The 22,788-nt window shown below is 41.5% G+C and overlaps 1 protein-coding gene across 1 annotated transcript in view; it reads right to left on the reverse strand.

The window, feature by feature from the left end:
* LOC124607435 (protein ecdysoneless) overlaps positions 1–22,788 on the reverse strand; it is a 94,325-nt gene that overhangs the window by 67,084 nt on the left and 4,453 nt on the right. The window contains exon 2 of the mRNA XM_047139764.1: positions 11,247–11,364. Within this exon, the coding sequence (XP_046995720.1) occupies positions 11,247–11,364 (118 nt within the window). The remainder of the gene's footprint in view (positions 1–11,246; positions 11,365–22,788) is intronic.

Genomic DNA, 22,788 nt, shown 5'->3' on the forward strand with positions numbered 1-22,788 from the left:
TTTTCACGAGTCTGCATATACGGTCTGTTGTATATATGAGTAAAACATATAACTAAAAAATTAAAAAAATTAAACAGAATTTTAAAAAATTATAAAATATAAAACAACAAAATAATGAAAATACGAGAAAAAAGGCCTCCCATGGGCATATGACCTAGATACGATGGTGGGGCTTGAGTGCTCCGAGGACACAATAGGCTATGCTGGACAGGTTCAACCATACTAAAAGGCAAGTAACCGTAGAGGAGCCAGACTAACAATGCCCCACACATGGTTAGAAAGAGAATTAAAAAAACCTATAGTGACACATTCACAATTTTTTGTAATGACTAAATGCCACTTCTCCAGTGCAGTGAGCTCTCTTAGCTGCAAGGCATTGACACACCTGCATCTTGCGATTTGTAGGTTACAGTTCTGATCCTGAGCCGAAAATCCAAAAGATTCATCAGCCAAAGTAACCAATATAAAATATCGTACAGATGAAGAACACAAATGTAATAGCTAAAAAAGGTTTTCTGGACGGATAAAAATTTCAGAATTTTTGTACATCTATCATTCTGACAGGAGGTCTTTGGGATGATGGCCATTTATTATTGTGACAAAATAAAATGCCTACAGCCATCCTTATGATTTTATTTATTTTGTAGTTGGCAGTTGATGGTTAGAGTGCTGACACCTAAGTTTCAGATAATCTACATAACCAGATCGTGTCAACCCCTTCTGCATCAATTACACCATGAAGATGGCACACTGAAGTGCCGAAACTGGTGCAACAAAATAAATAAAATCGTAAGTATGGCGGTAGGTGTTTTATTTTCTCACAAAATTTCAGGGGGTGGATTTGTTCTGGGGAGTGGGGGATGCTAAATTTTTTTTTGGATTTTTGGGTGGGTCGACTTTTTCCCCTAAGGGGACCATTTCTCCCCCCAAACCCACCCCTATTACATGTGTGGAGAGGGGTGTCAGAACAAATAGACACACATTTGTGTGCTTCTAGAGAGGGTGCATCTACAATAGGAAGTATCCAAGTGTGGGGGTGCATCAATAATAGGAAGTATCCTAGTGTGAGGATGCATGCATCCTAAACTTTAATGGCATGTTACGCCATATTGCATGCCGTGACACATGTTATGTAGGATGAAATGATGTGTTACCTTATGTGACACGATGCTTTATTATATGATGTGGATACTAATAGTAACAAGTAAGAATGAGTGAATAAATCAAGACGTTTCAGTCTAAATATCTTTGAAGCTACCAGAAAAGTTGAAAAGCTAGTTTCTTTTCTTACACCCCTAATTCTTCCCTGGGCAAATTCATCTTTTTTGTGCGATGATAGGAACATTTTTTAATCGAGTTAAGTATATTGCTGAAAATAGGTTCAAAAATATATGTTTTCTGTAACTTAATCTTTTTTTTCTCCTATATTTAGTATTCAGCAGCACTATTGATATAGACCCTCCACAGGCAGTGATGCGGCTGGGGCCAGTCTCTTACCAGCAGGTGCCACCCCACCACAGAAGATTTAAGTGATGCCGTCATAGGTCTGTCACTCAGGTATAGCCTGACAGCAACAGAACTCTCGCAGCACTACAAATATGCTGTGTACTACTGCAGTTGGCCAGATGACTCAACAATGACAAATGTTGCTATGATATGTGATTTTCTCTCATGGTATCTGCTTGGTTCGTAGGTGCTTGTGGTATAGATGACTCATGGCTACGAGCTGGGTTCTGAAGTGAAGCAGAGTAGTATTATCCTATCAAATGAACTCAGTATTCGACCTTACCACTTACTGCGTCTTGTTTTTTGCATAATAAAGCGTGGCTCAGAGCCGAAATCAGACTACTGAAGGAAGTGAGATCAGGATTTAATGAGTGATCAATTTTTAAGATATGGACTATTGAGCGTATTGTAACAGACAAAAGCTGAGCCTTTTTTTTATCTACAGCATAAATTTTAATGAAAATGGTGTATTTTATGGAGTATCTTTCATATTATATGATGGTTAATTGTAAGCGATGGTTACAAGTGTCTGTGTTTTCCCAATGATTCGCTAGCTATGTTTACACAGCTGCCTTAAATATATCTCTAGCTGTTTAATGAAGCTTGTATTTCCTGTGGGCTGCCTGTAAACTGCCAGTAATGTTGCTTGTGTTTTTACTGGTTCACTGTTGTGGCCCGAAATTCAAAGAGCTGTTCAAAACAATATTCACTAACATGAAAACCCAGAACTTAATTTTTTGTACAGGCAGCCTTTCTTCTTAACAGCTTGTACCCATCAAAGTTATATCTGTTTGATTGCAGTGATTTCAAAGTGATTTTCTGTTAAGTGCAACACACCTACTAACACTACATCTGCCCCTTCCTTCCTTCAATGTATGTGCAGAAATTTACCCTCTTTACTAACAAGTCTACTGATGTTTTGATGGCAGATACAAAATGTGTCTATCTTAAGATTCATAGTTTTGTCCAAGATGAAATACTCTGTTTTGCTAGTGGAGGATTCTACTGCAGTTACACTTCCTCTGCAGCTCTGTCTTTCAGACACGCCTATTTTAAAGATGTCATGGGTCACACACTTTAAAGCACAGTGGCAAGGGTGAATACTATTATGATCAGACTGAATGAATCTGATAATTATTCATGCAAGTAGCCTCCTGCCAGCAGCATTCAGATTCAGACAATGCCACGTATTACTTATTTGGAAGATTACAAGACAATATTCTGGCTTGTAGTCTTCATTTTATTGTAGCCTGTGGTAAACATTCAAATATTGAACTCAATTATTGAATTGTACTGTGCAAGATTAGTTAGTTAGTTCATTAGTTTCTTATTCCATGGACCATTTAGCACAATAAATCATAATGGTATGGAATGAGTCATTTTACTTTCGCATCACAAATTAATAAGTTTAATTTTATTTAAATAGTTATTTAACCCACAGATACTAGTTAGTAATTCCTACATGCCACCTTTTACACATTACAATAATAGAAATTTGTTGTGGAACACAAGGAGTTGTTAAGGAGAAAATTTCTCAGTTTGTTCTGAAATTTTACTATGCTGTCTGTAACAGATATTACATCATTGGGCAAATGACCAGAAGTTTCTGTAATGCATTATGCACCCCTTGTGTTAAAGACAAACCTTAATGTGGACAAAATGAGGTGCACAATGCTGCTACAAAAATTTTTGATCACTCACATGACGATATAAAACGTTTGATAGACAGCAAAGTAATATTAAAATATAAGATTAAAAGACCCTGTCAGAAACCTGCAATTATCAAAATTCAGGGATGAGTTAAAACCATAATCATGTAAAGTTATCAATAATCATTTGTTATCAGCCATTATCACAAAGTTCGTAATACTCTATGACTTTATCCCCTACTGTCATTCAACCATCCTCTGGTTAGCTCCCAGTAACAAGAAAGGGCCCAAAACAGATCCCTGTGGAACACCTACCTTAACTTATCCTATAATGGACGTTTCTTTTCCAACACAGACAACTTGTTTACGGTTCTATAGATAAGATTTTAATAGTTTAAGGCTGCCATCTCGAAAGTCACGGAAGTCCTTTTTTTTTTCTAGAAGTTGTGTATGACCTGAACAGCCAAAGGCTTCACTTAGCTCACAAAAAGTGGCTTAAGCAAATTCTTTGTCATCAAACAGCTGAAGTAGGTATTTGATGACAGAGTCTATAGCATCAACAGTTCACAAATTTTTGCCAAGGCCGCATTGTGAGCCACTAATTATAGTTTTCAAAGTAAACATATAACATTTGATAAATAGTAGATTCAAATACTTTAGTAAATGCTGGGATAATGGAAACTGGCCTGTAGCTTTAAGGTGAATCAACAATTCCCTTTTTATATATCAGAAATACCACAGACACTTTAACTTCATCAGAAAAATATCCTTCAGATACACGCTTGTTGATACAATATGTTAAGAGATACACAATACAACCAATTACTTTCCTTAGTATGTTGCAAAATATGTCATATACATCTACACTTATGATTTCAACTGTGTTACTGTTCTTAGAACAAAACTAGGCAATACCTTGGAGAAGGTGAACATACTTGTATTTATTAATGATCTACAGACATGTTTTGAAAGTAGCTCAGACGAACTGATGTTAGGATTGATAACTACATTTTCTGCTTCTTCAACTGATTTTATTTAAAAAACATTGAAATTTTGGAAAACGACATTAAACTTTTTTGTTTCTTGCATTTTTGGCAGCACTATTTACTAGTTTCCATGCAGCTTTGCACTTATTCATGGAATTTTCAATACCACTGCAACTGTGTGCTTTTTTTTGCCTTCCAAAATGACTTTTTTTATACTCAGTCCTACTTGCAACATAGGCTAATCTGGTAGGGCCAGTCTTCAGACCATCAAGTAGTCTCTTAGAAAAAACACACTATGAAGGAATTATCCAACTGGAACAGAAGTCAGTAGATGTGATGCACATGTACAGACAAACAAATGATTACAATTCCAGAGAAATTGGGTACCATATTCAAAAACTGAGCAAGTCAATAATGTGTTGGTCCACCTCTGATCGTTATGCGAATAATAATTTGGCTTGGCATTGATTCACAGTGTTGTTGGATGTCCTCCAGAGGGATATCTTTCCAAATTCTTTCCAACTGATGTGTTAGATTGTCTAAGTGCTGAGCTGGTTGGAGGGCCCCACAATGCTCCAAACATTCTCAATTTTTGGGGAGAGATCTGGTGACCTTGCTGGTCAAAATAGGGGTTGGCAAGCACGAAGATTAGCACTAGAAACTTTTTTTTTATATTTGAAGGTCAAAAGTGGTTATGACAGTATCATAAGTGTCAAAAATAATAAAAAAATACGACCTCACAATAAGTCAATCACTACCTCCACCAATGGAATATCGTTTTTTCAAAGTAAAAACTCTCACAGTGTGTGGGAGGGCATTTTCTTGCTGAAGTATACACACAGGACAGCCTGCCATGAAGGGCAACAAAACAGGGCATAAAATATCACTGACATACCACTGTGATAAGTGTGTCACAAATGGAAACCTAAGGGATCCTGCTACGAAAAGAAATGATGCTCCAGACCATCTCTCCTGGTTATTGGGTCATATGGCGGGCAACATTCAGGTATGTATAACTGAGCCTCGATGACTATTGAAGATATGTCTGGAGAAAATATGGGTTACTTTAGATGGAATTTCTGGCTCTATCGCAAAAATTTGGGAATGTAATTGTTGGGGTGTTAAAAAAAAGGTGGTCAATGGTGTGAAGTTTGACAATGTTTTACTGGAAATAACAGATGTTGCAGTATGGATAAAGAAGGCAGCTGAATGTCTTGTTGTTAGTTATCCTAAACCTAAAATGAACCATGTTACACGCGTTGCACACAGTTTACACAGATCACGTTAAAAAATTAGAGCAGTATATACTAATGTGAATAAATTATAAATTTATATTTAATGGGAAAAGGATGTCCATTACATTGCCAAGATGAATTTACATAGTTAAGACTAAAAATCCCAAAGTACCACTGCCACCCAAATCACTAATAACATGGGGGGGAACCTGGTTCACTGCAGTCTAGTACTATGCAGAAATTTTTGATGGTTTTTGCCTCAGTAGTTAATGTACTGGACAGAGGTGATGCAACTTCAATTGCAATCCTTCAGGAAATGTATAAGAGAGAGAGAGAGAGAGAGAGAGAGAGAGAGAGAGAGAGAGAGAGACAGACTTGGAATATATATCTGCTATCTTGTGTTTCCTTCGCAGCACCATTCAGAGACTTTAAAATGGACGGCCCTGTTGTGACAGTGCCACGACATTTAACAGTGCCGCCATGACAGTACGCGCAAACGGCGATAGAGGCGCTCCGCAACTCGGCTGAGCGCGGGAGCGCCACCTAGCTACGAACGGCGCCAGTCGCACGTCACGGCACGGCAGTCGAATAAGAGATACTGAGTTGTTATCATGTAACGAGCTATTGTTCCTAAGTGAGTGTGTTTGAATATCCATGCAATTATTGGTGATTAAAGGTTATAACACTTTTTGGCGACGAGGATGGGATATTTTCACTGCGTTGTGGATTTGTGTGTTCGTGACGGGGCAGACATGGAACAGCTTATGCAAGTGCTCATTGAACAACAAACACAGCTGACGGCTGCTATTCAGGCACAACACACACAGCTGACGGCTGCTATTCAGGCGTTGCCGACATCGCTTACTCATCATCTGTCTTCCCCTTCTCCGCCTCCATTCCCTCCTTACGATGAGGCCGCTGAAGATTGGGAGGATTATGAGAAGCGTTTACGGCAACACTTCTTGGCTTTCGGGGTTGTCGACGCTCCTATGTGTAAGTCGTTATTTCTATCTTGGATTTCCCCACAGATCTATCAGCTGCTATCTCAGTTAGCCCCTCTGCGGTAACCTGCCTCTCTGTCCTTCCAAGAAATGCGTGACTTATTGTCTAACTATTACCGAAAAAACACCCACGTCGTTGCCGCCCGCGTGGCGTTCTACCAGTGTCGTAAACAGCCCCATCAATCTTACCGGGCTTGGGCGACGGAGCTACACGGTCTGAGTAGGAAATGTCAGTTTGTCACGGACACTCATCATGAGTCTTATGCTGATTCAATGGTTAGGGATGCTATTCTACGGCTTGCTCCTGATAAAGAAGTTCGGCAACGTGCCCTACAACTGCCAAACCCGTCGTTGTTGGAAGTTCCAAGCATCGCTCAATCCTTTGAAGTGTCTCACGCTGCTGGCGTGCAAATAGACGTGTGGTGTGATGTAGGCGCTGTACAGTCAACTTTCGACACGGACAATTTGACTGTTTCGCAGGAGAACGAAGATGTGGCGGCGGTTCGCTCGCGTAAACAATGCCGCGTTGGGCCGCAATGCTCGCAGCGAAAACAGCAACCACAGAAGCAGGTTCGTTCCGCACTTCCTTCTTGTCCACATTGTTTCATTCAGCATGACAGGGCCGCGTGTCCAAAACGTTGGGCCACGTGTAATTCATGTAGGAAAAAAGGCCACATTGCTCCTGTGTGTCAGTCCCCTAAAGTTCCTGTCGACGAGAACGAGGCATCGGACATGGATGTTAACTGTGTACTTTCTCAAACAAATAAGTTGTTTGTTACTGTTCGTGTTCTGGATAAAGACATTCGCACGCAAGTGGACACTGGCTCTGCAGTAACGCTCATTAATTCTCGCACGTATTTGGAGTTGGGCTCCCCTCCCTTGTCTCCAGTTACGCGAAATCTGAGAACTTATAATAAACAGAAAATTCCTATCATTGGCCAGTTTGATGCTTCCACTGCCTACAAGTCTGTTGTTAGGCCCCTCACGTTTTATGTAGTGGATCATGCGGGCACTGAAAACCTGTTCGGTTATGATGCTTTCCAGTTGTTCGGGTTCTCCATTGATGATGATGTGCACCTCATATCTGAGTATATTCCGTATCAACAGCTGGATGGATTGTGTTCTGAATTTTTGTCCGTGTTCTCTGCTGGTCTGGATCATGCCAAGTATTTTGAAGCCCACATTACTCTTAAATCTACAGCTCGCCCTAAGTTTTTCCGGGCACGCCCTATTCCGGAAGCGTTGAGTGCACCTGTCAAGGCTGAGACAGACAGGTTAACAGCTTCAGGGATTCTCCTTCCTGTTACCTCCAGCGAATGGGCATCGCCAATCGTGGTGGTTTCTAAACCAAACGGGAGTATGCGATTGTGTGGTGATTTTAAAGCCACTGTCAACCCTCAGAGCCTCATTGACACTTATCCTCTTCCCCGTCCTGAGGAGTTATTTACCAAGCTCGCTGGGGGCCAGTTCTTTTCCAAACTTGACTTGTCGGAGGTGTACCATCAGTTGCCGTTGGATGCTTCTTCCAAGGAATTTCTCGTCATCAACACTCCTTGTGAGTTGTATCAGTACCAGCGGTTACCATTTGGCATCGCTAGCGCGCCGGCCATTTTTCAGCAGTTTTTGGAACAGCTCACGGCTTCCGTTCCCGGCTGCATAAACTATCTGGATGACATTGTTGTCACGGGGACCTCCACTGAGGAGCACCTTCGCAATTTGCGTTCACTGTTTCGGGTTTTGCATTCGACTGGGTTGGGGTGCATTTTGGACAAGTCACAGTTCTTCCAACCCTCCATTGTGTATCTTAGTTTCCACTTGTCCCGTGAGGGTATACGTCCTCTACGTCAGCACATTGCGGCCATTAACGCTCTACCCCAGCCGTCTACGGTCAAAGAACTTCAGGCGTTTCTAGGCAAGATTGCCTATTATCACAAGCTCATTCCATCTGCGGTGGCGGTAGCTCATCCTCTGCATCAGCTGTTATGCAAAACGTCTCTTCTGAGCAGGCTTTTGTCCGCCTGAAGGCTCATTTGCAGTCGGCACCTTGTCTTGCCACATTCCGTCCGGGTCAGTACTTGGTTCTGGCGACTGACGCATCACAGTATGGCCTAGGGGATGTTCTCGCCCTTCGGTATGAGGATGGGTCGGAACGACCCATCGCCTATGCTTCCAACACCCTCAATGATGCACAACGGCGTTACTCTCAAACCGAAAAGGAGGCGCTCGCTATCATTTATGCTCTAAAAAAGTTCAGTGTTTTTTTGTATGGTTCTAAGTTTCACCTCATCACCGACCACAAGCCGCTGGTCTCTCTGTTCAGCCCATCAGCGTCGCTTCCGGATAAGGCAGCTCACCGCCTGCAAAGTTGGGCCTTATACATGTCTCGTTTTCACTATGAGATTCACTATCGCTCCACAGCCCAGCACGCCAACGCTGACGCATTGTCGCGATTGCCGATGGGCCCCGACCCGGTTTTCGATCGTGATGAACTACTCTGTTTCCACATTGATGAGGAAGAATGTCGTGCAGTTGAGGGTTTTCCACTTACAGGTTCGCAGATCGCGTAGGCTACTGCGCAGGACCCGGTCCTGCGTCAGGTGATCGGTTTTGTTCAACGGGGTTGGCCGGACAGGACCAAGGGCCGGGCATCAGATCCCCTTCGCAACTACCATCCCTTGCGCCTTCGTCTGTCTGTTCGTGATGGTGTTGTTCTTCTGGCCACGGATGGCGCATCTCCACGGGTCGTGGTGCCAGCCTCTCTTCGCAAAGATGTTCTCAAACTGTTGCATGAAGGCCATTGGGGTATTTCTTGGACTAAGTCCCTGGCCCGCAGGCACGTTTATTGGCCCGGTATTGATTCGGACATCGCCCACATGGTGGCTGCGTGTGGTCAGTGTGCTCAACAACTGGCTGCACCTCGTACAATGCCCTCTCTGTGGCCTGATCCGGCGCAGCCATGGGAACGGGTGCACACTGACTTTCCCGGCCCCTGCCTCGGTACTTATTGACTACTGTTGATTGACGCCTTCTCAAAGTTTCCGTTTGTTGTTCGATGTCCGTCGCCCACCACTGCGGCAACGACGCTGGCTTTGCCCAAAATCTTTGCGCTAGAAGGTCTTCCATCCACGATCGTCACGGACAATGGCCCTTAGTTCTCTTCGCAGGCCTTCCGTGATTTTTGTACTGGACTAGGGATTCATCATGTTACAGCAACGCCCTTCCATCTGCAATCGAATGGGGAGGTTGAGCGCCTTGTCTGCACTTTCAAAAGCAAGATGAAAAAATTCCTTAGTGGTTTTTCCACAGATGATGCTCTGCTGCAATTTCTGAGTTCTTATCGCTTCACGCCTCTGGGTGATCGCAGCCCTGCTGAACTCTTGCATGGCCGCCAACTGCGCACTCTACTGCACCTGCTTCACCATGTCAGGCCTCGTGCTGTGTCCCCTAGTGCGGGAAAATACTCGGTGGGCGCCGACGTGTGGGCACGAGGGTATGGCTCTCGCCCTAAATGGATTCCAGGGGTGGTCAAGGCTCTTCGCGGCCGCCGGCTTTGTGAAATACGTACGGACGACGCCATGGTTGTTTGCCATTATGACCAGATGCGCCCACGAGTGGTAGCCACACCGGTGCCACCGCCCCTTCCTTCGCCACCACCAGCCCAAGAAGCCAGTCCTGTCGCTGCTGCCGATCTACCGTACGTGTTGATGCAGCCGACGCCGCTACCGCTTCCGAGTACGCCGGAACCGGCCCCAGTCGCGACGCCGCCTTCTCCGGGACCCATCTCGCTGGAGCACACCCCCAGGTCCACGACACCTATGGATGTTGCTCCGGAGTTTTCACCCATCATCTCGTCCAGGAGGCACGTTCCACGCACGAGCTTCCGTCCTGGACATTTCGACCATACTCTCGTGTCTCTCCATGGGATCTTCTCGGGGCCTCACAAGAGGCCATGGATGTCTCCGCACTGTCCATGTCTCCAAGGAAGTGAGTGTTTTTTTTTTTTTTTTTAAGGGGGGAAAAGTGTTGTGACAGTGCCACGACATTTAACAGTGCCGCCACGACAGTACGCGCAAACAGCGATAGAGGCGCTCCGCAACTCAGCTGAGCGCGGGAGCGCCACCTAGCTACGAACAGTGCCGGTCGCATGTCACGGCACGGCAGTCGAATAAGAGATACTGAGTTGTTATCATGTAACGAGCTATTGTTCCTAAGTGAGTGTGTTTAATATCCATGCAATTATTGGTGATTAAAGGTTATAACAGGCCCTTCTGTCAGAAACAGTTCAGCATGTTGAGGACATCGAAAGGAAACTGAACAGTTTTAGTGGACCTACAGCACAAATATTCAAAAGTTAAATTCAGGCGTGTTTAAAAACAATAGTGAGTTTCAAACTAAATGCAAAATTTCAAATGTGTTACATGGGCACCAAGAAGGGCATATTGATGTGAGTGCGAGTGACGTGCCCTGTTATAAATTTACTAGACTGACATCTTGTGGTGTGGAGTGCTCATTTTCCCCGCAGAACGCAGTGTTTCAGGATACTAGGCAGTTGTCTGTGAGGGACGACTTGAGGATGACTCACTGTGCATAGTAATTCTTCAGCAATCAGTGTGGCACAACATAATTGCATTCATGAGTACTGCATATTGTTCATATTCACATAAATAAAATTAATTATAATCAAATATTTTTACTTTATTTTCCCATATTTCAAGCATTTTTAAAACATAAAAAATTAATAATTCCCCAACTTTTTAGCACCTAAAAGTCCGACCCCTACTGATAATAATGAAGATTATGTTATCTATAAAGACTACAGTTTTACACATATATCATATAATATTAAAAGGATGTATATCGAAACTGTACCTCACAACAAGGCCTGGTATCTCTTTTGTCAGCTGTAGCAGTAAAAACACAATAAACCATTCATCTTCAATGTTATCTCCAAAGTGAGCGATTCCATGCAGGTGCAACGGTACGTAATCTGAGAAAAAAAGAGCAAGCACAAGCACTATTTTTGTCTGCCATAACAAGTACTGTAAGATATTAAATCAAACAACGGAAAATCCAGGATGGAATGTAACAATACTGAGAAGGAAAGTTGCTACCCACCATGTAGCGGAGACGATGAGTCGCAGGTAGGAACAACAAACAGATTCTCACAATTATAGCTTTAGGCCATTAAGGCCATTGTCAACAGTAGATCCCCCCCACACACACACTCATGTAAACGGAACTCGCACACACGACTGCAGTCTCAAGCAACTGAAACCACCAGTTGCCTGAGACTGTAGTCATGTGTGCCAGTTGCGTGTGCGTGCGTGCGTGTGTGTGTGTGTGTGTGTGTGTGTGTGTGTGTGTGTGTGTGTGTGTGTGCACTGTTCACAACGGCCTTAATGGCTGAAAGCTATAATTGTGAGAAGCTTTTTGTTGTGCCTATCTGCAACTCAGTATCTCCGCTATATGGTGAGTAGCAACTGTCCTTCTCAATATTGTTGCAGTATGACATTAAATTTATGAAGAGAAAGCTTGGACAGTATGCACCTCTCTCAATCTTATATTACACAACACTTTTTTCTGTATCACTATAAATTTATTAATAAGAAGAGGAACGCTTAGCATTTTTAGCAATAACTGCTTGGAAATTTTCAGGCGCTTTACAAACCGTGCCACACTTTTCACAATGCTGATGGATTACTACAATTTTATTTACTATAAATGAAAATTTCTCTGTGTTCTGCAGCCTGACTTTAAATCTATCTCATGTATAAGAAACCATATACATCAGTGAACCTATTTATTTGTGCAGCTCTCATTCAGTTTTTCAGGTTTCTTATACAAAACCAATTATTGCATCTATATGTTTATTGCAAAATTCATGCAAAAATGTGACAAAACAGCATACACTGAGAGTTGTCATCACAGCATTGAGGATTGGAAAAGGTGTTTCACAAAACCCTCTCACTTTTTCTATTTTGAGAGCATTAGGTTTTTCAATTTTCATTTTGTTGCTGCCTCTGCGAGTCACCTGTTTCTCCTTCTATTATGCCTGCTAGTACCTCCCCACCCCAGTCTTGCCCCAAAATCTGAATCCATTTCAAGTGCTACATGCCTTCCCTCTCTCTCGCTATTCCTTTCAGCATAAACAACCACTCACAAACAATTACTGTAACCATAGCTGCATGTAGGTATGTCTGAGTAATGTGATGTATGTGAGCTGCATGTGGGTTTGTCTGAGAAGTGTGTGTGTGTGTGTGTGTGTGTGTGTGTGTGTGTGTGTGTGTGTGTGTGAGAGAGAGAGAGAGAGAGAGAGAGAGAGATGGAAAAGAATCTATTTGTGAGTGATTATCTAGATTTTTGGGTGTATTAAGGAAAATTAGACAGGATTCTGCCTTATTCAAGACGACATTTTTTACTTATTATTAGCCAAACACTTTTCAACCCATTATATACTACATTCAGTGAGATTTTTGTTTATTTTCTTTCTTACATTATGCTATTAGCTGTGTATGCTGGTAGCTCAATATCTACCATCCATTCTACAGCTTGTCCTTTTTTATATTATGATCTTCCTTCCCTTGTTTGTGACCTGTTGAAGCTCTTATTTCTTTTTCAGGTATTAAACATGCATCTGATTATAATTTATCCACAAAGCACAAGGTTTCTGCTGCTGTTTCATGTGAAAAGGTGGCAGAAATTGTGTGCTTTGCTGATACACTGTAATCAAACACACGTATAACAGCAAGAAATGACAACTGAAAATGAAATAAGTGCTTCAACAGGTTACAAACAAGAGAAGAAAGCTGACAACATAAAAAAACTATGAAAAGATGTAGAATGTAAGGCAGATATAAAGCTACTAGCATATACAACTAATAGTGCCATGCGAGAAAGAAAATAAAAATCCCACTTAAGATAGCACATAAAGTGTTGAAACATGTTTGGATAATAACAAAAATAAAAAATAGTGTCTTTCACAAAGTGGAATTCCTCACCAATATGTGACTGGTTGCCTTTCTCCTCCATTTTTGTGTATTGCAGTCTAAAATTAAGTTATAAATATAGTAACTTTGGTTAAGTGAAGCCTTCTACATATACTTCTACATACATACTCCACAAATCAGCGCATGGTGCATAGTGGAGGTTACCTTGTACCTCTACTTGTCATTTCCTTTCCCATTTCACTTGCAAAGGGAAAAATGACTGCTTGAATACCTCCATATGAGCCCTATTTTCTCTTATATTATTCATGGTCCTTACATGAAATGTACATTGACGGCAGTAGAATCATTCTGCAGTCAGTTTCAAATGCTGGCACTTTAAATTTTCACAATAGCATACTGTGAAAAGAAGTCATCTTCCATTCAGGGATTCCCACTCGAGTTCACGAAGCATCTTCACAATACTTGCATTTAATCAACTGTACCAGTAACAAAACTAGCAGCCCAGAGCTGAATTGCTTTTCTGTCTTCCTTCAATCCCACCTAGTAGGAATCCCAAACACTCGAGCACTACTCAAGAATTGGTTGCAGTATTAAATATACAGTCTTCTTTACATATGAACCGCATTTTCCTAAAATTCTCCCAATAAGCCAAATTCGACCATTCACCATGTCATTTCATATCTCTTTGCAACATTACACCTAGGTATTTAATTGACGTGACTTCTGTCAAGCAGTACACTAGGCCTACTAATGCTATATTAGAACATTATGGTATTGTTCTTCCTACTACTTTGCATTAACTTACATTTTTCTACATTTAGAGCCAGCAACCATTTATCACCCCTACAATAAATTTTGTCCTGCAAATTCAGCAAACAGCTGCATACTGCTGCACACCCTGTCTGTCAGATCATTTATGTACATAGAGAATAATAGTAATAGTGGTCCTAAAATACCTCCCTGGGGTACTCCTGATGGTACCTTTACTCTGATGGAAACTCGCCATTGAGGACAACATACTGCATTCTATCACTTAAGAAGTCTTTGAGTCACTCACAATCTGGATACCTATTCCATATGCTTGTACTGTTGCTCTTCATCCACTATTCACAAGATATCATGTGTGAAAGCAGCAAAATTAGTTTCACTTGAGCAATGCTTTCTAAAGCCATGCTGTTTTGTGGATAGAAGCTTATATGTCTCAGTGAAATTTGTTATATTCAAACCAAGAGTATGTTCAACAATTTTGTAGGTCTATTATTTTACCCTTATTATGTACCAGTCACCTGCTCTTTTTGCCAGTCACTTAGAACTTTGCTCTGGGTGAGAGGTTCACAGTAATGGGCTAATGCCATAGAGTACTCTCTGTAGAACCCAATTGAGATTCCATGTGGACCTGACAAATTATTTGTTTCTACTCCTTCCAGTTGCTTCTCTAAACCAGGGATGCCCATTACTATGTCCTCCACACGGAGTCTGTACGATGGTCAAATGATGGTACGTTTGTGTGATCCTCCTGTGTAAATTATTTCTTAAACATGAAATTTAAAACTTCAACTTTCCTTTTGCTATCTTCTATTGCTCGACCAGAGTAGTCAACAAGTGACTGAATAGAAACCTTCAACCCATTTACTGATTTTACTTATGTTCAGAATTTTATTGGGTTCTTGGCAAGATCTTTTCCTAAGGTGCGATGGCATTAATTGGTTTATGCGTCGTGCATCAATCTTTTTACAGATGCACAAATCTCTAACTTCTGCCTGTCATCATTTGCACACTTTCTTTTGAATTGAGAATGCACAAGTCTTTGCTTCCTCAGAATTTTCTGAATTTTGTCTGTAAACCATGGAGGGTTATCCTTAACCCACTTACTTGACACACGCTACTCCAGAACACAAATAACATCCTGTGTAAACTTTGCACATAATTACTCCATATCCTTCATACTGGAACTAAATTATGTCCATTCAGTCTCTAAATGGAATGCAAACAACTGCTTCACCAACTCACAATCAAACGGTCGCCTTTCAACCTAACCTACATCTACATTGATACTCTGCAAATCACACTCAAGTGCATATCAGAGGCTTCATTGGACCACCTTCACAATAATTCCCTATTATTCCAATCTCGAACAGAGTGCGGAAAAAATGAACACCTATAGCTGTTCATGCAAATTCTGATTTCCCTTATTTTATTATAATGATCACTTCTCCCTATGTAGGTCAACGTCAACAAAATATTTTTGCATTTGGAGGAGAAAGTTGGTGATTGAAATTTCAGGAAAAGATTCCACCGCAATGAAAAATGCCTTTGTTTTAACGATGCCCAACCCAAATCCTGACACTCTTTCCCCCCTGTCGCAATAATACAAAACATGTTGCTCTTCTTTGAAATTCTTTGATGTACTCCATTAAGCCTATAGCAAGGATGCCAGACCGCGCAGCAGTACTCCAAAACAGGACGGACAAGTGTAGTGTAGGCAGTCTCTTTAGAAGATCTCTTGCATTTTCTAAGCGTTCTGCCAACTAAACGCACTCTTTGTTGTGCCTTCCCCACATAATTTTCTGTGTGTTCTTTCCAATTTAAGCTGTTCATAATTGTAGTTCCTTGGTATTTAAATGAATATAGGGCCTATAGATTTGACTGATATATCGTGTAGGCTAAGCAAAGTTTGTCGAATTCCTTTTAGCACTCATGTGGATCACCTCACACTTTTCATTATGTAGGATCTACTGCCAATTATTGCACTTTCGTTTTGGAGATGCTAATCTTCATACCATAGTCCTTACATTTATGATCTACCTCTGGAATATTACATTGCAAACTGTCAATCCAATCTGCCATCACAACTAAGTCATCCGCATATGAAAGACTGCTTATTTTGTGTTCACATATCTTAATCTCACCCTGACAATCTATTGTTTTCAACATATGATCCATAAATAATGTGAACAACAGTGGAGACAGGTTGCAGCCTTGTCTTACCCCTGAAGCTACTCTGAACCATGAACTCAATGTACCGTCAACTCTGACTGCTGCCTGACTATCCATGTAAAGACCTTTAATTGCTTGCAGAAGTTTGCCTCCCATTCCATAATCTCGTAGAACAGACAATAACTTCCTCCTAGGAACCCGGTCACATGCCTTTTCTAGATCTATAAAGCGTAGATACAATTCCCTGTTCCACTCATAACACTTCTCCATTATTTGCCGTAAGCTAAAGATCTGGTCCTGACAACCTCTAAGAGGCCTAAACCCACACTGATTTTCACCCAATTGGTCCTCAACTAATACTCACACCTTCCTTTCAACAATACCTGAGAAGATTTTACCCACAACGCTGATTAAAGAGATACCTCTGTAGTTGTTACAATCTTTTCTGTTTCCATGTTTAAAGATGGGTGTGATTGCTGCTTTTGTCCAGTCTGATGGAACCTGTCCGGACTCCCAGGCCATTTCAATCATCCTGTGTAGCCATTTAAGACCTGACATTCCACTGTATTTGATGAGTTCCGACTTAATTTCATCCACCCCAGCTGCTTTATTGCACTGCAATCTATTGACCATTTTCTCCACTTTCTCAAACGTGATCCTATTTCCATCATCATTCCTATCCCATTCTACCTCAAAATCTGAAACATTACTAATCGTATTTTCACCAACATTGAGCAACTCTTCAAAATATTCCCTCCATCTGCCCAAGGCATCCACAGGATTCACCAGCAGTTTTCCTGATCTGTCCAAAATACTTGTCATTTCCTTCTTAGCTCCCTTTCGAAGACTGCTAATTACACTCCAGAATGGTTTTCCAGCAGCTTGACCCATAGTCTCCAACCTGTTTCCAAAGTCTTCCCAAGATTTCTTCTTGGATGCTGCAATTATCTGTTTGGCTTTGTTTCTTTCTTCAACATAACTTTCTCTGTCTACCTGAGTTCTAGTATGTAGCCATTTTTGATACGCCTTCTTTTTCCTTTTACAGGCTGCCTTGACTGTGTCATTCCACCAAGCTGTTTGCTTCATCCTACTTTTACACATTACTTTTCCAAGACATTCTTTAGCCACTTCTAGTACTGTGTCCCTGTATCTTGTCCATTCGTTTTCCAATGACTGTAATTGACTACATTCAACTAACTGGTACTTTTCTGAGATCGCTGCTATGTACTTGTACCTCATTTCCTTATCCTGAAGTTTCTCCACTCTTATCTTCCTACATATGGACCTGACCTGCACTTTCGGCCTCACAATCCCAATTTCACTGCAGATTAAATAATGATCAGTGTCATCAAAGAATCCCCTGAATACACGTGTGTCCCTCACAGCCTTCCTGAATTCCTGATCTGTTATTATATAGTCAATGACAGATCTGGTTCCCCTGCCTTCCCAAGTATACCGGTGAATGTTCTTATGTTTAAAAAAGGAGTTTGTGATTACTAAGCCCATACTGGCACAGAAATCCAAGAGTTGTTTCCCGTTCCTGTTGGCCTCCATATCCTCTCCAAATTTACCCATAACCTTTTCATACCCTTCTGTTCGATTTCCAATCCTGGCGTTAAAATCACCCATGAGCAGAACACTGTCCTTGTCCTTTACTCTAACAACTACATCACTGAGTGCCTCATAAAAACTATCCATCTTATCTTGATCTGTCCCTTCACAATGCGAATATACTGACACAATCCTAATTTTCTTGCTAGACACTGTCAAATCTATCCACATCAGTCATTCGTTTACATACCTTATTGCAACTATGCTGGGTTCCATTTCTTTCCTGATGTAAAGCCCTACACCCCACTGTGCTATTCCTGCTTTCACTCTTGACAGGTAGACCTTGTATTCTCCCACTTCCTCTTCTTTTTCACCCCTTACCCGAATGTCACTAACAGCTAAAACGTCCAGCCCCATCTTACTTGCAGCCTCTGCCAGCTCTACCTTCTTCCCAGAGTAGCCCCCATTGATATTAATAGCTCCCCATCTCATTACCATTTGTTTGCCAAGTTGTATCTTAGGAGTCCCTGGTTTGTCAGTTAGAGGTGGGACTCCGTCACCTCCAAAGGTCCGAGGCATTTTGCTCTGATTGTTGCCAGCATCATATTTAAAGTACCAGGGAAGCAGGTTGCTAGCCTTACTTGCCCCGAGTCCCACTGGGTATTACCCCTAATGGTTGAGGGACTAACCGGTGGATTTGGTAGTCTTTGCCGTATGAGCACAAAGGTGACCACGTCTCAGAATATGTCCGAGATGCCCTGCCTTATTCCAAAGTAACTGGTATCCTGACTGTCGGGACCACTTACTTGGCCACTCATACGTTGCCCGTGGTTCATGAACTAGGACATGACTACAGGAACCCACACCATGAACCACAACGTTAATGATATGAGCCTTTAATTTAGTGGATTACTCCTACTACCTTTCTTGAATATTGGTGATCTATGCAACTTCCCAGTCTTTGGGTATGGATCTTTCGTCAAGCAGTTGGTCGTACATGATTGTTAAGTACAGAGCTGCTGCATCAGCATACTCTGAAAGGAACCTAACTGGTATATAGTTTAGGCCAGAAGACTTTCTTTTATTGAGTGATTTAAGTTGCTTCACTACTCCGAGGATATCTAGGCCTACTTCTAAGTTACTTGTGCTGGCAGCAGTCCTTTATTCGAGTTTTGGAATATTTACTTCGTCTTTTTTGGTGAAAGAATTTTGAAAGGCTGTTTTTAGTAACTCTGCTGTGGTAGCACTGTCCTCGGTAGTATTTCCATTGCTACCACACAAAGAAGGCATTGATTGCGTTGTGCTGCTAACATACTTTACATAGGACCAGGAATCTCTGTCCGCAGCTTGTGGTCGTGCGGTAGCGTTCTCGCTTCCCACGCCGGGGTTCGATTCCTGGCGGGGTCAGGGATTTTCTCTGCCTCGTGATGACTGGGTGTTGTGTGATGTCCTTAGGCTAGTTAGGTTTAAGTACTTCTAAGTTCTAGGGGACTGATGACCATAGGTGTTAAGTCCCCTAGTGCTCAGAGCCATTTGAACCAGGAATCTCTTAGGATTTTCTGCCAAGTTTCAAGACAAATTTCACTTAGAAACTATTATATGTATTTCGCACTAAATTTCTAGCTTCTGTAAAAGATTGCCACTCTTGGGAATTTTGCATTCATTTAAATTTTGCATGTTTTTTTTCATTGTTTCTGCAACAGTGTTCTGTCCCATTTTGTGTACCAAGAAGGATCAGCTCTGTTGTTTGTTAATTTATTTGGAATAGATCTCTCAATTGCTGTCAATACTATTGCTTTGAATTCAAGCCATATCTGGTCTACACCTACATTGTTAATGTGCAGTAAGGTGTGAAGTGAATTTTTATCTGCTAGCCTTGAGCTAGGGCTATACTACAGATCAATCTGTCACCACAATCCACATTCCAAAAAAACAATATAGATGCAAAAAGATTGCCGATTTTCTGTTCTCTTTCTGTTTGCCCATGTCACAAATCTCAAGATCATTATGTCACAAGACGCAGCCAAGATCTGGTAACGGTAGGTTCAGATAAAACATCCCAAGTGCCTTAAGCGCTCGTCTCATCTCTCTCCATTCCTTCCCACGGGTTAACTGAAGCCACTGATACTGATTATCAGCTTTGACTAAAAACATCCTTAAAATGACAGATATAAACAACTCACTGTAATCCAATGAGCGCCATAATAAACAACATAACAAGAAATACAGGCCATAGTTACTCCAATGGTGACACATTGGCCAGCTTTACTAACTCACAACCAAGCTGTAAGACAGACTTCGAACCACACTACAGCTCAGTAAGTCACTACAATTAAGATTTCATACCTGTATTTGTTGACTTCACCAACTGACACCCAAACAGTAACCCCTAGACCTGATCAGTCTCATGCCATGACCCAAAATCTAAAAAATAATGCAGCTGCAAAACAAGTATTATCACTGATCTATTCTCTTATGACGAACTTCCAGCACACTGGAACAATTACAGGTCAATAACTTCTTTTAATCAGTACAATGGAAAACTAGGCAAAGTAGCAAATTTCATTTTTTTAAATTTACTTGGTGAATAGTTTCAGGCCGGAATCCATTTTCAAATCTTCCAGATAGACAAAATAGTATTTTCCAAAGTACAAGAACCATATACACTGATGACCCTGTATGCACTGTAACTGTTTATTTGCACTTCATAATACATATGTCCCCCCCCCATGAACCATAGACCTTGCCGTTGGTGGGGCGGCTTGCTTGCCTCAGTGACACAGATAGCTGTACCGTAGGTGCAACCACAACGGAGGGGTATCTGTTGAGAGGCCACACAAACATGTGGCTCCTGAAAAGCGGCAGCAGCCTTTTCAGTAGTTGCAGGGGCAACAGTCTGGATGATTGACTGATCTGGCCTTGTAACATTAACCAAAACGGCCTTGCTGTGCTGGTACTGCGAACGGCTGAAAGCAAGGGGAAACTAGGGCTGTAATTCTTCCCGAGGGCATGCAGCTTTACTGTATGGATAAATGATGATGGCGTCCTCTTGGGTAAAATAGTCCCCCATTCGGATCTCCGGGCGGGGACTACTCAGGAGGATGTTGTTATCAGGAGAAAGAAAACTGGTGTTCTATGGATCGGAGTGTGGAATGTCAGATCCCTTAATCGGGCAGGTAGATTAGAAAATTTAAAAAGGGAAATGGATAGGTTAAAGTTCGATATAGTGGGAATTAGTGAAGTTCGGTGGCAGGAGCAACAAGACTTTTGGTCAGGTGAATACAGGGTTATAAATACAAAATCAAATAGGGGTAATGGAGGAGTAGGATTAATAATGAATAAAAAAATAGGAGTTCGGGTAAGCTACTACAAACAACATAGTGAACGCATTATTGTGGCCAAGATAGACAAGAAGCCCACGCCTACAACTGTAGTACAAGTCTATATGCCAACTAGCTCTGCAAATGACGAAGAAATTGAAGAAATGTATGATGAGATAAAAGAAATTATTCAGATAGTGAAGGGAGACAAAAATTTAATAGTCATGGGTGACTGGAATTCGATAGTGGGAAAAGGAAGAGAAGGAAACGTAGTAGGTGAATATGGATTGGGGGGAAGAAATGAAAGAGGAAGCCGCCTGGTAGAATTTTGCACAGAGCACAACTTAATCATAGCTAACACTTGGTTCAAGAATCATAAGAGGAGGTTGTACACATGGAAGAAGCCTGGAGATACTGACAGGTTTCAGACAGATTATATAATGGTAAGACAGAGATTTAGGAACCAGGTTTTAAATTGTAAGACATTTAAAGGGGCAGATGTGGACTCTGAGCACAATCTATTGGTTATGAACTGTAGATTAAAACTGAAGAAACTGCAAAAAGGTGGGAAATTGAGGAGATGGGATCTGGATAAAGTGAAAGAACCAGAGGTTGTAGAGAGTTTCAGGAAGAGCATAAAGGAACAATTGATCAAGTAGGTAAAAAGACAAGGGCTAGTAGAAATCCTTGGGTGACAGAAGAAATACTGAATTTAATTGATGAAAGGAGAAAATATAAACATGCAGTAAATGAAGCAGGCAAAAAGGAATACAAACGTCTCAAAAATGAGATTGACAGGAAGTGCAAAATGGCTAAGCAGGCATGGCTCGAGGACAAACGTAAGGATGTAGAGGCTTACCTCACTAGGGGTAGGATAGATACTGCCTACAGGAAAATTAAAGAGACCTTTGGAGAAAAGAGAACCACTTGTATGAATATCAAGGGATCAGATGGAAACCCAGTTCTAAGCAAAGAAGGGAAAGCAGAAAGGTGGAAGGAGTATATAGAGGGACTATAGAAGGGCTATGTTCTTGAGGACAATATTATGGAAACGGAAGAGGATGTAGATGAAATGGGAGATATGATACTGCATGAAGAATTTGATAGAGTACTGAAAGACCTAAGTTGAAATAAGGCCCCGGGAGTAGACAACATTCCAGTAGAACTACTGACAGCCTTGGGAGAGCCAATCCTGACAAAACTCTACCATCTGGTGAGCAAAATGTATGAGACAGGCGAAATACCCTCAGACTTCAAGAAGAATATAATAATTCCAATCCCAAAGAAAGCAGGCGTTGACAGATGTGAAAATTACCCAACTATCAGTTTAATAAGTCACGGCTGCAAAATACTAACGCAAATTCTGTACAGACGAATGGAAAAACTGGTAGAAGCCGATCTCGGGGAAGATCAGTTTGGATTCCGTAGAAATATAGGAACACGTGAGGCAATACTGACCTTACGACTTATCTTAGAAGAAAGATTAAGGAAAGGCAAACCTACATTTCTAGCATTTGTAGACTTAGAGAAAGCTTTTGACAATATTGATTGGAATACTCTCTTTCAAATTCTAAAGGTGGCAGGGGTAAAATACAGGGAGCAAAAAGCTATTTACAATTTGTACAGAAACCAGATGGCAGTTGTAAGAGTCGAGGG

Source organism: Schistocerca americana, chromosome 3 (genome assembly GCF_021461395.2).
Source record: "Schistocerca americana isolate TAMUIC-IGC-003095 chromosome 3, iqSchAmer2.1, whole genome shotgun sequence".
NCBI classification, from domain to species: domain Eukaryota; kingdom Metazoa; phylum Arthropoda; class Insecta; order Orthoptera; family Acrididae; genus Schistocerca; species Schistocerca americana.